Source organism: Pimephales promelas, chromosome 16 (assembly GCF_988280905.1).
Source record: "Pimephales promelas chromosome 16, fPimPro1.hap1.1, whole genome shotgun sequence".
Taxonomy (NCBI): Eukaryota; Metazoa; Chordata; class Actinopteri; order Cypriniformes; family Leuciscidae; genus Pimephales; species Pimephales promelas.
Genome location: NC_142784.1, coordinates 35,054,100 through 35,069,371, shown reverse-complemented (window position 1 = coordinate 35,069,371; position 15,272 = coordinate 35,054,100). Strand labels below are relative to the sequence as shown.

The 15,272-nt window shown below is 42.0% G+C and overlaps 2 protein-coding genes across 4 annotated transcripts; both read right to left on the bottom strand.

The window, feature by feature from the left end:
- Window positions 1–3,415: 3,415 nt before the first annotated feature.
- On the bottom strand, window positions 3,416–7,870 carry LOC120478231 (uncharacterized). Its single transcript, XM_039670037.2, has 6 exons — window positions 7,667–7,870; window positions 6,401–6,509; window positions 6,166–6,330; window positions 5,283–5,426; window positions 5,136–5,203; window positions 3,416–4,190 (listed from the first exon to the last, which is right to left on the bottom strand). Exons 2-6 carry the CDS (start codon window positions 6,462–6,464, stop codon window positions 4,116–4,118), a joined length of 516 nt encoding a protein of 171 aa, XP_039525971.2. The 5' UTR covers window positions 6,465–6,509; window positions 7,667–7,870; the 3' UTR covers window positions 3,416–4,115.
- Window positions 7,871–8,041: 171 nt separating this feature from the next.
- Window positions 8,042–13,708, bottom strand: tmem25 (transmembrane protein 25). 3 transcript variants are annotated; one of them, XM_039670021.2, is made up of 9 exons: window positions 13,598–13,708; window positions 13,248–13,308; window positions 12,827–13,174; window positions 10,915–11,205; window positions 10,102–10,233; window positions 9,982–10,015; window positions 9,792–9,895; window positions 9,354–9,440; window positions 8,042–8,864 (listed from the first exon to the last, which is right to left on the bottom strand). In XM_039670021.2, the coding sequence occupies exons 2-9, from the start codon at window positions 13,300–13,302 to the stop codon at window positions 8,791–8,793; spliced, it is 1,125 nt and encodes a 374-aa protein (XP_039525955.2). In that variant the 5' UTR covers window positions 13,303–13,308; window positions 13,598–13,708; the 3' UTR covers window positions 8,042–8,790. The 3 variants fall into 3 exon arrangements, with proteins under 3 accessions (XP_039525955.2, XP_039525957.2, XP_039525956.2); XM_039670023.2 differs by having other exon boundaries at window positions 9,313–9,440; window positions 13,598–13,681; XM_039670022.2 differs by having other exon boundaries at window positions 9,982–10,012; window positions 13,598–13,681.
- Between the last annotated feature and the right edge of the window lie 1,564 nt (window positions 13,709–15,272).

Sequence of the window (15,272 nt, the reverse complement as noted above, 5' to 3'; positions counted from 1 at the left end):
ATTCCCAGCTCTCCTCGATCCAGATCCAGGGATCTGCAAGAGTTCGGAAGAGGCGAGTCCATTCCCAGCTCTCCTCGATCCAGATCCAGGGATCTGCAAGAGTTCGGGAGAGGCGAGTCCATTCCCGGCTCTCCTCAATCCAGATCCAGGGATCTGCAAGAGTTCGGGAGAGGCGAGTCCATTCCCGGCTCTCCTCAAGCCAGATCCAGGGATCTGCAAGAGTTTGGAAGAGGCGAGTCCATTCCCGGCTCTCCTCAAGCCAGATCCAGGGATCTGCAAGAGTTCGGGAGTGGCGAGTCCATTCCCGGCTCTCCTTAATCCAGATCCAGGGATCTGCAAGAGTTCGGAAGAGGCGAGTCCATTCCCGGCTCTCCTCGATCCAGAACCAGGGATCTGCAAGAGTTCGGAAGAGGCGAGTCCATTCCCGGCTCTCCTCGATCCAGAACCAGGGATCTGCAAGAGTTCGGAAGAGGCGAGTCCATTCCCAGCTCTCCTCGATCCAGATCCAGGGATCTGCAAGAGTTCGGCAGAGGCGAGTCCATTCCCAGCTCTCCTCGATCCAGATCCAGGGATCTGCAAGAGTTCGGCAGAGGCGAGACCATTCCCGGCTCTCCTCGATCCAGATCCAGGGATCTGCAAGAGTTCGGGAAAGGCGAGTCCATTCCCAGCTCTCCTCGATCCAGATCCAGGGATCTGCAAGAGTTCGGCAGAGGCGAGTCCATTCCCGGCTCTCCTCGATCCAGATCCAGGGATCTGCAAGAGTTCGGCAGAGGCGAGTCCATTCCCAGCTCTCCTCGATCCAGATCCAGGGATCTGCAAGAGTTCGGCAGAGGCGAGACCATTCCCGGCTCTCCTCGATCCAGATCCAGGGATCTGCAAGAGTTCGGCAGAGGCGAGTCCATTCCCAGCTCTCCTCGATCCAGATCCAGGGATCTGCAAGAGTTCGGCAGAGGCGAGACCATTCCCGGCTCTCCTCGATCCAGATCCAGGGATCTGCAAGAGTTCGGGAGAGGCGAGTCCATTCCCGGCTCTCCTCAAGCCAGATCCAGGGATCTGGTGGATGTAGAAGCAAAACTCATGGAAGAACTCATACTCAGCTGAGTACTCCCTTCAAGTATTTCGAATTATCCGAATGTGGAGGGTTTGTGTGAGCATGGGAATACACACAGCCCTTTTGGATGGGTTGCTTAAGAGTGTGAGTCACAGTAATTGAAACACTATGCATCCCATGTTACTCTTTTCTCCCCTGCCCTATTATTTGGAATTTAAGTTGGGATATTTAGACAAGTATCTCCTTATGGTCAATACAGGGATATGGAGTAATTATGGACAGTGTTATCCCATTTACCTCCCTCCCCAACTAGTGTTGGGTTTGAAGTAGGGACAAACTGTACACCCCTTTGGGCTTCTTAGCTAGAGCCCTGTAAAGATAAGGTAATTACCTCCTTTTTGTTTCTTGGCATAGGGCCGGAGATCGCTATACAGAGAGTGCCCTTTACCTTGGATATGAGCTTGGGAATAATGGAATACGAGAATAATTCTCTCATTTGCAACTCTACTAATTAGTTAGTTATTAGGGTTTCTGAGTAGGGCTTAAACTCCCCTGCGATTCCCTTGGAGTATAGAGTCTGGTTCACAAGAATCTCAGTGGCTTTGTTTGTGCTATATTAGCATAGCCATAGCTGAGTCCTTATAGCTTTGCTTCTGGGTTTGAACTTGAACAAGTCATATAGGATGTACCCTTCTGTGTTGACTTGCTCTTCTGACTTCGACTACTTCCGTATAGTCACTGAAGCATTTAGTCACTGTGCAAAGCTGAACGTTGGTTAGGAGAACTGTGTGAAGAGTTTTGAAAAAGTATTGTGAAATGTGTCGATGTGATTGTAGAAGACGGTAATCTTCGGTAAAGACGGTAAACAGGACGTGCATGTGTGTATAAACCCAAACAGGGAAGGTTCTCGGGCTTTGGCTAATGTTCTGCCAAGGTTCTCCTAAAGATACGTACAAACGTTCTTCCTGTAACGTTTGTTTGGCGTTATCTGGCCCCAAAACATGTTCCCAAATTTTAAACATTCATGGAACATTCAGGAATACACTTTTATAACTTAATGGGAAAGTTAGACAGACATATTTATAATATATCTGTGTTGTATGGGTTTGCGTGTGTGTATGAATGCATGTGTCTGTGTGGTTGATGTGAACGTTGATATTGTTCAGGCAGTTTTCTGCTTTTCTCGTCTCGGAACGGAAACCACAAAGAAAACACACCAGAAATGAGCTGGTGACTAATTATAACCAATCAAAGACCGGTTTCCTAAAACGGAGCTCTGGTGACGTGAGTAAGCTTCCTTTCATCCTTATGTTGTTCAACCCTGATCACTTTATTTCTTCCGCTGAACACAAATAAGTTATTTAGGAGAACCAGACAACACCGACTTTCACTGATATCCCTCACAATATCTTCCTTTGTTTATTAGCGATACGAGTAAACGATGACAGGATGATCATTTTTGGCTGAACGATTCCTTTAAACGTTCTCAATAATTCATGTTTCTACCTGCATCATACGCTGTAAAAATAAAACCGAAATTTTTACGGTAAAAAAACGGCAAAAAAAACGGTAAAAACGGTAAAAAAAAATACGGTAGAAACGTTGTATTACTGTAAATTTACAGTACTTAACCATATTTAATTTTCTGATAAAATGTTGACTTACCAACCTTTTGATAAATTGTTATCTGTTTTGTACCATTGTAACTGACAACCAACAATCATCACAGCAGAGATGAGTCACATGATCAATCACAAGCAGTCTTCCATTAGGAGATCAATACTTATATAAAGAAGCTGCACAGCGTCATTCACACAAACATTAAACACCATCATGGTAACAGACATGAAATTAAAAAAATGCAATAAACATTAATTGAACAACATTAAATGTAACATAAAACCCTAATGTACATAACTGATTAGAAGAAAAAACAAACAAGAAAACTATGAGGAACCAGTTATTTAAACAAAAACACATCAAATGTGAAGTGTCACACAGCGAATTGTGGGAATGTCAATTTCCGTTTTTTCGCTGTAAATTATACAATGAGTTGTTCTTTTTCACTTTCAAAAACTGTAAATTTAACTGTATTTTACAGTAAAATTATATCACACTTATTTACGGAAACTTTCTGTTAACCAATTAACAGTTTTGCACTGTAGCGTTCTTTTACCGTTAGGGTTAGGAGATACTTCTATCAGTCTTTTACCGTTAAAATTGCGGTTATGTTTTAGTGTATTCATATCTTTACCGTAAACACCTTCATTCAGTCTGCGCTAATCGACAGCGACCTGCACATTCGCTTTAATGAGCTGAACTGAAGAGATCTGTGATCTGAGACAGAAGCGACGGCACAGCGGATGGGAAAGACATGTTTATTGACTCGCAAGCGTTTATTTGAAGCATTTACATCAACTACAGAGAATGAAAGCGTTTTAGAGCAACACAGCAGTATTTGAAGATAGACAGATTTCCTCTAATAAACTGATATAAGACATTATTTCCTCTAATAAACTGATATAACACATTATTGCCTCTAATAAACTGATAAAACACAATATTTCCTCTAATAAACTGATAAAACACATTATTTCCTCTAATAAACTGATATAACACATTATTTCCTCTAATAAACTGATAAAACACAATATTTCCTCTAATAAACTGATAAAACACATTATTTCCTCTAATAAACTGATAAAACACAATATTTCCTCTAATAAACTGATAAAACACAATATTTCCTCTAATAAACTGATAAAACACATTATTTCCTCTAATAAACTGATATAACACATTATTTCCTCTAATAAACTGATAAAACACAATATTTCCTCTAATAAACTGATAAAACACAATATTTCCTCTAATAAACTGATAAAACACATTATTTCCTCTAATAAACTGATATAACACATTATTTCCTCTAATAAACTGATAAAACACAATATTTCCTCTAATAAACTGATAAAACACATTATTTCCTCTAATAAACTGATATAAGACATTATTTCCTCTAATAACCCGGTGTAACCCAGGCTTCTTCTTCTTCTTCTTGGGCTCAGGGGTATTTGCTGTTCTTGGGTTTGCGCTGCGCGTGAAGAGTGCTGTACTCGTCGGTGCGCGTGTTCAGCCGCTGGATCACAGATAAAACATTAATTATCAATCACACATTAATTAAACTTCACAGTAAGCGTAACTATGTATTTAATGACCCTGTATAACTTATAAAAGCCAGCTAGAAATCTCACGTATACAGACCCCATTATGCTGTGAGAAATATAAACATTATACATTTGGTGTAAAATATCATCTGGAAATTTTTAGTTTTTAATATTAATATTTGACCCTTCATTAGAGTATATTTAGATATATAAAGTCAAGAGAAACAGTTTGGCTGTCAATAGAATAAAATGATGTTATTTAAAGCATTAACTCATTAAGAGATGCAAGTTTTGATTTTATTAGCGTACTTGGAAAACGTTAGACAAGTTTTTGTAAATGTTGAGATTAACATGAAATGAGATTGATAAATAATAAATTAGTTCTTAATTAACTAAAACACTGATTGTAAAGTGTTTCCACAAGAACGTCATTCATCTAGTGTGATAATGTCAAATTACGTACATTTAATCTTATTTATTTTATAGTATTATAATTCCTATAATTTACTTGTCTAACGTTTTCCACTGAAACACTGACAGACATGATGTAAAATAACACACACACACACACACACACACACACACACACTGCACTGGTTTCCAGTCCAAATCAAGATGCATTTACTAGATAAGGAAAATACAAGAAATCATATCTTGTTAATTTATATAATTAATTAAAAAATCTAAACAAGCAAAATTACAGTTTCTGCCAAAGTGGAGAGAAAAATAATCTGAATTAACATGGAAAACAAGATTTTATTTCTCTCCCCTTTAGCTTTTAACTTAGATTTAGATAACTTAGATCATTTAGATTTTGTTTAAATATCAAAAAACAAGATATTATTTCTTATGTAAATGAGAATTTGTTCTCAATCGGCATCCCTGATAAAATAAAGCTTAAATAAATGTAAGAGCACCTGATACATGTCTCCTGACGCGCCGTCAGCCGGGCGCTCGTTCGAGATCAGGTTCTTCCGGTCCGAGGCTGGACACACAGAGGATAGAGAGGATCAGTGTGTGTGTGAGAGTGTGTGAGAGTGTGTGAGTGTGTGTGTGTGCCTCACCTTTGCTGTCCTGGTAGCTGGCCCGGGTGGAGGGTTGAGCACACACGATGTAAACGGCCCATCCGATGAGAGCCGTGACGAGGACATCGCTCACCAGAACCGTGATCACAGCCGACATGTCCAACTGGATCAGATTCTCTTCAGCTGCGCACACACACACACACACACACACACACACATATGAAGCTTCTTTACTGACTTAGATGGAAGAACTTTTATTCCACAAAAGGATCGTTCGGGTTGTAATGCACTGAATGGTGCTGATTTGGCTGCGAGAGAAGAAAATAAAAGCGTTTGGTCTGCTTTAGTGTACTTTAGTGTAGAGTCACGGTTTTCCCGTTCTCAATGGGACGCTTTCATGTAACGTTACAGCACACAACGCTTCAAAGTTTCTGGAGGTGAAAAATAGCATCATCTTATAATTTACAGTGAAAAACCTCAAACTGACATTTCCCAGAATTCCCTGTGTGTCAGAGAGTCAGCTTTGATTGTGTGTGTGTGTTTCCATGATGGGTTGTGTCTCTACTGTAAACCCGTCTCTCTCCGCTCGTGTAAAAGAGTCTGTGATTCATCATTTATGATCAGGGTTATGACGATGTTTGTCGGTAAACGTTATTATTCATCAGAACATTCGATTCGCCACATTACGTTTGCTTTGATAATTACAGTTTTAAATTCTCAAAGGTTGTTCTGTAAATGTAATTCTGTTGACATTTTTTACTGTATATTTTCCAGGATTTACGGAGTGTGTGTGTGTGTGTTCTGGTCATTATAAGACAGATTGAGGATAATAGCCCCAGATTCCTCAACATTAAAGCAAATATTTCTCACACTGTTCACTCAGATCAAAGTTTCTACACACACACACACAGGGTTTACTCACACAGGGTCTTCACTACAGCTTTAGAACAGGTCGTTTCGTCGCTGTCATCTAAGCAGCAGGAGTAGGTAGCCGACACCGTCAGAGACTTGGGCTCAAAGTTCCCTTTATCACACACCAGAGTCTTGCTGCTCTCCACAATGCTGAACTTTGGCAGCACCACAGGATCTGCAAAGCGCATCATTAAACTTCTGTCACTGCCAACGAGTGAACACGTCCAGCTGAAGTCGAGTCTTACCGTCCGATGTGACTGATCCCAGAGCAGCCAGCACACACAACAGCCAGAACAAGCGTCGCTCCATCCTCAGTGTGTGTGTGTGTGTGTGTGTGTGTGATTATTCTCTCCCCTGCGCATAAAGACAGAAGCTCAGAGATCACCGTCCTCCATCTTGAGCTCACACACACACACACACACTTGAGCTCACACACACAGAACTGGTTATGAGGAAAAACTTTCTGATCCATTAAAACATTTGATAAGTCCTTACAATTATTCATATTTGTTCAAATGCCATGATTATATTAAAAAACTTACAACATTTATTAATTCTGGTTATAAAATTACTGTTTTATGAACGATTACATGAATAAACAATGAAATGAACCGTATCATATACCGGATAACGCGTTAACACGAGCATTACGTTTGTTACAGTTATTTATTCATCTTTCTAAAAGTGAATTAATAAAATACAACAGTGTCAGCTCAGATCCAATACATAATAATATATATTAATCTATAATAATAACAATAATGTATTAGCAGATGTTCTAACATTTGCTAAGATTAATAAACGCTGTAAAAGCATTTTTCATACAGTTAACTAATGTTTACAAATCAAACCTTATTGTAAAGCGTTACAATAAATTATAATAAAAAAGTCTATATATAGGTGTATCTCTAACAAGATATATTATATTAATATCACATTACAGTTACAACTATAGTTCAAAGCTCAAATCCCCTCCATATATAAAACAATTTAAATACGCTTTTAAGTAACACTTTAATTTAAGGCGATCCATTAATTTACTTAAGTAATAACAGCACATTAGCCTAAGCATAATTAAACCAAAGTGTAACTCTATAGTAAGTGCATGGTTAATTAATATTACTTAATTGAGTAAGTACGATCAAACTGTGTCACCTTAAAATAAAGGGTAATGTTACAGTGCAATCATATATTCAAGTGCTGAATAATATTAATAGACGATGTACTTACCATGCATGTAATTATGCTAATTTACTGTTATAAGTACATGTAACACATGAAACAAGGAGACAGTAACCTCCAAATAAACTGTAACCTGCTGGTTTATAATAGTAATTTCGGTTAACTTTACACTTTATTTTAAGGTGCCATTGTTAGAGAGTAATTGTATATTTAAGTCCTGAGTGATCACAATTAACAACAATTAGGTTGAGGGTTAGTTGCATGTAATTATGCATAATTATTATGGTAAGTAACATATACAACAAGGAAACTGTAAAATAAAGAGTTACCGTAGTTTGTGTTAAATGTAGCTCGAGTGAAGTTTCCACAGAAGCTCCGGATCCTCGTGTGAGTCTGAAGACCGAGATCAACCGGAAGCCAGAACACGATCCGGGCCTGAACCTCTTCCCGCGCTCGGCGTCACGAGCTCAACGCCTCAGGACAAACACACACACACACACACACACACACACACACGTGACAGCCGCGATTATGGCTCGTGTGTGTTTTATATGTGTTTTTGTGCTCTTCCACACAGTCTGACATCAATAAGAGCAAAACCTGCAGATGAAAGATCGACTTCCGGCACCGTAAACTGAAGACCACAAACACCTGCGAACATCCTTCAAAACACACACTTCATTCCACACACAACATTACAGTAATCACGTATGATGTGTTATTCTCTATAGACTTTATTGAGGTAGGCCTATTTCTCACAATAATAATAATACAGCAACTTTCACAAGCAAGAGAAGGACAATCACACTGGAGTAAGAATAAACTAGCACTAGCTAAGCTCAGGTAAAGTTAAACCAGTGGCGCCTCCTGCTGGATCAGACTCAGAATGAGCTTTACAAATATGATTTCAATAATCTTTATATTTCTATTCATCTAAATACATGTATTTCACAAAATATGCATATTTACTGAACATTCCTTTATATTACATAAATATGATGTAGCATCATTCCTTATAGCAGCAATGAACTCTGGGTAAATACTGATGAGAGCACATATTTACAGTCCATTCATGTACAGGTACTTCTAAATGAACTACGGATCCATGAATCTCTGTCCCTGAATTCAAGCGTTTTCTGATTGTATGAGAGAATCGTCACCAGCACAATACAATTAACTAATGTTAGTTTGCTGATACCTAGCAAGTCTGTGGGGGAAAGTCCCCGTTTCCATAGTAGCAGCGTTTTCTCTGCTCAGTGCATTATGGGTAGTGTAGTTCTTCACCAGGACAAAGCAGTCTGTCACTCAAACTCTTGAGCTGCAGTCAAAGTTTGTCAGTAAATCTGTGTTGATGTTTGTCGAGTGATAAGAACGCTGAAACCGATCTTCTGCCTGCTGTCAGGGTTGAGCTGGATCAGGCCTCGTGAGGTCAGAGGTCAGAGTGTCCAGATGTTCATAGCCAGATCTCGTCACTGCTGGTGCTGCTCACTTTATAGATGTATCCCACCATCGGATAGCGAGCGAAACCTGTCGGGACACAATCGTTCTCAGTGAGGAACACTAGGTCTCTCGTTATTGGTTCTTGATATCAGGGTTCTTTAAAGGGACAGTTCGCCCAAAAATGTATAATTTAATTTAGGCTTTTATTCACATATAAACACTGATCAGCTCATCAAATATGGTAAGCTGATAAACCAATCAGGTTTGTTTATCAGAACAGTTTATGTTCGCTAAACAAAGTTAAGATGTGAATAAACTAAACTAAACCGTGTCTCTTCGGAAGACTTGGTTTTTGGATCTAAAGCGCTCTATTCTTACGGGTTTATTTTTCCATCTCTTTATGTCAGAGTTTTCGGTGAATAGTCACATAAATCTCTCAGATTTCATTATAATCATCTACATTTGCGTTCAGAAGATGAATGAAAGTCATGGGTTTGGAAAGCCATGAGGGAGAGTAAATGATGTCGGGATTTACATTGTTGGGTGAACTGTCCCTTTAAGGTCATGACCTCTGACCTCGGGCAGCGTAGGCCGCAGACAGATCCTCCTCTTCCTCGTCAGCGCGTCTTCTCTCCAGAGTGTTTGGTCTGGAGATCTTCTGCCCTGAGACAGGTGATGTTTTAGAGACTCACATTACATAGGTTTCCATATTTTAAGCAAATTTTGGGAGATTGCATAAAAATACTCCATTTATAAATTCTATAAAACACTCGTGCACTCAATCGCGGAGGATCATTGTTTTATCTGATAAGATAATGTATTATAATCTACGACGGAAGCCAATTTACTGTGTAAATCCCTCAAACCTCATGTGACTGGCTCAGCAGAGGCTGTGATTGGATGACTGGAGTAACCAGCAGACCAATGGCATCGCAGCATCTCAAATGTTGGTTGGGATGGAAACGCTGCTTTATTGGCAAATGTTATCCGTCAGATCGGCAGCTCGGGACTCACCCTTACAGAGCGTGCGGTCGTCGTTCAGCTGCACGTGAGACGGTAAAGACATGTTCTCTCTGGGGAGATAAAAACCGTTCACCTGAATCTTCACCATCTCGTTCCTGCAACCGACAAACACCAGAGCAGTCACGACATCATCGTTCAGTGATGGTATTACTAGCAGAGAATGCTGGGAGACGTGTCGCACCGTTTGGAGGACAGATGCGCTCCGACGGGCTCTTCTGAGGAACAATACAGAAAGAGGCGTTTATGAACACATGAATATACACACTTTCATCTGCGGGGTTGTATCGTTTAGGATCTGTACCGATGGCTTTGGTTTTGTCCTTCTGCAGGAGGAAGAAGACCATCAAGGTGAAGATGAGGAGGGTGACGACGCCGGCGACACCACCCGTCACTATCCCGAACATCGGCACCTCCACTCGCGACTGCAGGAAATCTGGAGGAACGGGACATAAAAATACACCTTTATACACCGCCGGTCGGTGAGATGCTTCTGAAAAATCTCTTCTGCTGCATTTATTTGATCAAGCTGCACTGTGTGATTTTTACCCCCATCTAGTGGTGAAAAGGTATATGACCATCCAGGGAATATTAGCTTCTGTTCCTCTCAATTCCGATTTCGTTTTAACTCCTACGGTGGCCAATGTAGTCCAAGATTAACATGGCTTCCAGTGAGTGTTAACTCAAACGTAAACGCGAAAGGCGAAGCTTGAATTAACGGGTATGTCCCTCTTTGTCTAATGTACTTTCAAGATGGAGGCCGACATTAGAGCCCCTTACCCGTGTGTATTTTCAATGGCATATTATACACTCATGAGAATACTTTACTTGAACGAAGTAAATATACATTAATGAGCACATATATTTTTGAAAGAACTAAGTGTTTTTAGCAAAGAATAAACTAAAAGAGTTACACTGTGCAGCTTTAAAAACAATGAAATATTATTCTAAATGTAAAACAGCTGTTTTTATGTGAATAAATAGTAAAGTGTCATTTATTACTGCGAATGTTCAGCATCATTACTCCAGTCTTCAGTGTCTTGATCCTTCAGAAATAACTCTAATATGAGGATCTGATGATCAACACACAGTTATGATTATTATCGGATCGTCCCACCTGTGAGCGTGAGGTTGCTGTGGGCGGAGCCAAGGCTGTTGTTGGCGTTGACCGAGATGTTTCCTGATAGGCTGCTCAGAGTGACCTGCAGGCTGTGATTGGCCAGCCACGGATGGCTCCGGGAGTCCAGGATGAGGAAGTCGGAGCTGTTGGCCAGCAGCTGACCGGACCGATCCACCCAGGTGATGGTGGCGGGGGGGTTGGACCGAACCAAAGCGAAGAGGATGAGGGAGAGGCCGGGGTCCGCGGTCTCTCTGTAGTGGGCGTCCACACGCAAGATCTCCGGCTGGACTGGGACACGAGGAACGAGGTTAGTTCATGCTTTTAAAGCCAAGGCCTGTGGTTGAAACATAAAATTTAACCAGTGAAGTCATTATCTTATGTCAAATATCTGACCGACAGAACAAAATTTAAAAGAATATTATTGGTATTATCATTAATAACACATGCAATCCTCGCGACGGAACGCCAAAATGTCTGAGATATTCTCACCAAACTTGTTATCCTCGTGTACAAGCTCATTCTGTGGTCGTACAAAAAAAAAACTCTGGTGATTCACCACTTGGTGGCGCTACAATATAAAAACAAACAAACATAAATACAGCTGTAACTATGCAACCATTAGTCTGATTTGACTAGAAAATTGGCATGCGGTGTCTTTGTCTTTGTCCAAGTGGCCATGATGAGGTTCCTGTATCACGAAAAACATGGCTGTCTTCGGCCAGTGAAGTTGGCGCGCCTCTTAGACCCGGATAACAGAGGCTGATTGGAATGAAACTTGGTGGGTACGTTTGACTCTCGGACCTAGAGGTGTGTGCGAAGTCTGAAAAACAATGGCCACCGGGTGGTGCTACTTTTCTTAACACCCAATATATTCTGCAACGTACTCTACAACTAATATAGTTCTTTTCACTGGTTTTGCCTTTTTATACATTTTCAGACTTTTTTAAATTACTATTATAACTCACTCACATTTGTTTACAAGTTTATGACAATTGTGCCACATTATGATTAATGTGAAACCTGAAGAGGGATTGCCTAGACCCTAACCCCTAATCCCTAACCCCTAAACCCTAGACCCTAATCCCTAGACCCTAACCCCTAATCCCTAACCCCTAGACCCTAACCCCTAGACCCTAACTCCTAGACCCTAACCCCTAATCCCTAACCCCTAGACCCAAACCCCTAGACCCTAACCCCTAGACCCAAACCCCTAGACCCTAACCCCTAGACCCTAACCCCTAGACCCTAACTCCTAGACCCTAACCCCTAAACCCTAGACCCTAACCCCTAAACCCTAACCCCTAGACCCTAATCCCTAGACCCTAACCCCTAGACCCTAACCCCTAATCCCTAACCCCTAGACCCTAACCCCTAGACCCTAATCCCTACACCCTAACCCCTAGACCCTAACCCCTAATCCCTAACCCCTAACCCCTAAACCCTAGACCCTAACCCCTAAACCATAACCCCTAGACCCTAATCCCTAGACCCTAACCCCTAGACCCTAATCCCTAATCCCTAATCCCTAGACCCTAACCCCTAGACCCTAATCCCTAGACCCTAACCCCTAGACCCTAACCCCTAATCCCTAACCCCTAGACCCTAACCCCTAAACCCTAGACCCTAACCCCTAAACCCTAACCCCTAGACCCTAATCCCTAGACCCTAACCCCTAGACCCTAATCCCTAATCCCTAATCCCTAGACCCTAACCCCTAGACCCTAACCCCTAAAGCCTAGTCTTAAAACGCTTGAACCCCGATAATTGCTGCTTGCAGCTTTATTTAATAGTATAATTTATCTTAATTTAACAAATATAATTATTACTCATGTTATGGTTTATATTATTATATAACATGTTGTGAACAGTTTTTTTTATAAACTTCATCAGCGGAGCGTGCCGGACTCACACTGGACGTTGAGCGTGACGGTGGCGTTGTAACTCTCTCCTCCGGCAGGGTTTCGCGCCGCACACACCAGCTCTCGGTCCCAGCGTCTGGGTTTGAGCGTGAACGTGCTGTTGCGCTCGGACCCGTATCTAGGCACTCCGGAATCCCCCGGTGATGTCATAACCAGACGCCCCGCCCCCCGGCTGCCCGTCACCTCGCTCTGCCTCTCCCCGTTCAGGTACCAGGTCAGCAGGGGCGGGGCTTGAGGATTCCAGCCCTCTGATTGGCAGTTGAACTGGTGAGTGAAGTTCTCCTGTACCGTGACTGACGAGGTCTGCTGTCCGTCAATTTTGGGGGCGGGGTCTATTTCTGCCAGCAGAGAGGAGAATAAAGTCAAGAGCAATACTGAAATAAAAACATAATTGAAATGAGAACATCTTACCTGTGCTGGCCCAGATCATGGTGTGAAACAATAAAGAAGAGATAAGCGTCCTCATAGTCACCTACACACACACACACACACACACACACACACCATGTATCTCAACCAAATGCACAAAACTACAATAACAAAATTGTCCATTAACTGCTGAAGTGTGTCGTCCAGACCGAGAGTGATTGAAATGCATCAGTCAACAAATGAAAACAATCTGTTCAGTGTGATGTTGACATGCAGAATCGGCAGACACACACACACACTCATGCAGCAGCATCACACACACTGAAACTGTACAATTGAGGCACATGACAGTTATGAAACACACACACACACACACACACAGAGTGTTTTACCTCTGGGCACAGAGACGCTGCTGATTCCGACCGGCTGTGGATCCATTCATGAACACACACACACACACACACACTCACGCAGGAGCGTCTCACACACGGATGCAGCAGGATGGGGGGGGGGGGGGGGGGTTTACTGATATAAAACACAGAGAGTAGGAGGCAGCAGATGAGTGTTCACTGACTCTCTCTCTATGTGTGTGTGTGTGTGTGTGTGTGTGTGTGTGTGTGTGTTTAACTGAACCTCCTCCAACCAGACGCAGGATAACCCCGGTCAGATCTGAGCTCAACTATCAGGTCTGATCAGCCTCTGCAGTGCAGAATCACATTCAGACATGAGCAGCTGCACACAGAACACATGATGATGAATAATGCAGATCCAGGCAGCATTTGTTCATTTACCAGACTCTTTTATCCACAGGGATACAACAAGCGATTCTTGTTAAAGGGGCAATAAACACGATAACTGCGGGAAGTTTCAATTGAGAAACAGTGACGCATAGAGGAACGATGCAGTAAGAGCTTTCAGAAGAGAAGAGTTTCGGCTGTTTCTCGAATATTTCAGGGATTCTGTCTGGACCGGTTTGGGAAGATCATGAAACAGTGAATGAGAAGGTTCTGGAAAGTGATTTTAGGGCTCTCCATTCTTGCGCACTAGAGCTCGTCCACACATGCGCACTCTTCAAAAACTACGCTTTAAATTACATAAATTATGTACTAATAAAAGATACAGATTGAAATGAATGTCAGCTTGAGTATTTGGCTCATGATCAGGATTTATTGGGTGTCAGAGATCCGTGATGCCACCGTGGGAAAGTAGAACAGTGTGTAGTTGATGTAAGGAAAACAGGAGCGGTCCCAGGACTGAACCCTGGGGTACCCCGGGGGCCAGACGAGCCGTTGCAGACCTGTGGCGTAGGATTCAAACCAGCAAGGGTTGTTCAGGGATGGGAGAGTGGACAGAAGGATCGGATGTTTAACAGCATCGGAGATGGCAGATCATCTAGCAGAACGAGAACTGAACATTTGAGATCCACTTAACCACACTAGGAATAGGAAGAGAGAGACAGGTCTGAAAGGTTTCCGAAAGACGGGTTGGTGTCACGGAAGGAAGTTTAATTACTCAAAGAGATAAAGTTGCGTGGATAGATGATCGAAAGAGGCTTGGAGAAAGTGTACATCTGCAAGAAAGTGGATATTGAAGGTGCCGCAGACTCAGGGAATGAAGACACTGATCCAGGGGGACACAGACAATCACTGCATCAAAACAAACTGTTTTATCTTCTAACTTCACAATCAGTCCTTACGTAACCCCTCCACCGGGTCCAACTCGACCCTCGAACCCGGGTCTCCGACATGAGAGTCGGGCGCTCTAAGACTGCAGCGTCTGTCACGAGATCAGAGGAGTGAGGTTTACTTGCACAGCAACTACTATCTGGCCTCCGTCACTCTTAGGTGAAGGTTGATAACGATAACATGAGTAACGCGATACTTGTTAATACCCGTCATCGTTAGCCTGAAACGTGTCAGTGCTAGCATCTACTTGTTTCTATAGCGCTATATACACTAGAGATTGTTTCAGAGCACCTTCACAGTTATAAAACATGAAATGCTGTAAAAGTCATCAATTATGAAACGACTTCAAAAGCAGCTCTACGGAAGACAATAGTGTGGGTTA

Excerpts from the sequence above, each read along its gene's own strand:
- LOC120478231 (XM_039670037.2), bottom strand. The coding sequence starts at position 6,464 with ATGGAGCGACGCTTGTTCTGGCTGTTGTGTGTGCTGGCTGCTCTGGGA. Across the intron at positions 5,204-5,282 it reads CAGCTACCAGGACAGCAAAG|CCTCGGACCGGAAGAACCTG; the intron begins GTGAGGCACACA and ends CTGTGTGTCCAG. Across the intron at positions 4,191-5,135 it reads CGTCAGGAGACATGTATCAG|CGGCTGAACACGCGCACCGA; the intron begins GTGCTCTTACAT and ends TCTGTGATCCAG.
- tmem25 (XM_039670021.2), bottom strand. The coding sequence starts at position 13,302 with ATGAGGACGCTTATCTCTTCTTTATTGTTTCACACCATGATCTGGGCC. Across the intron at positions 10,234-10,914 it reads CAGCAACCTCACGCTCACAG|ATTTCCTGCAGTCGCGAGTG; the intron begins GTGGGACGATCC and ends CCGTTCCTCCAG. Across the intron at positions 10,016-10,101 it reads GGACAAAACCAAAGCCATCG|AAGAGCCCGTCGGAGCGCAT; the intron begins GTACAGATCCTA and ends ATTGTTCCTCAG.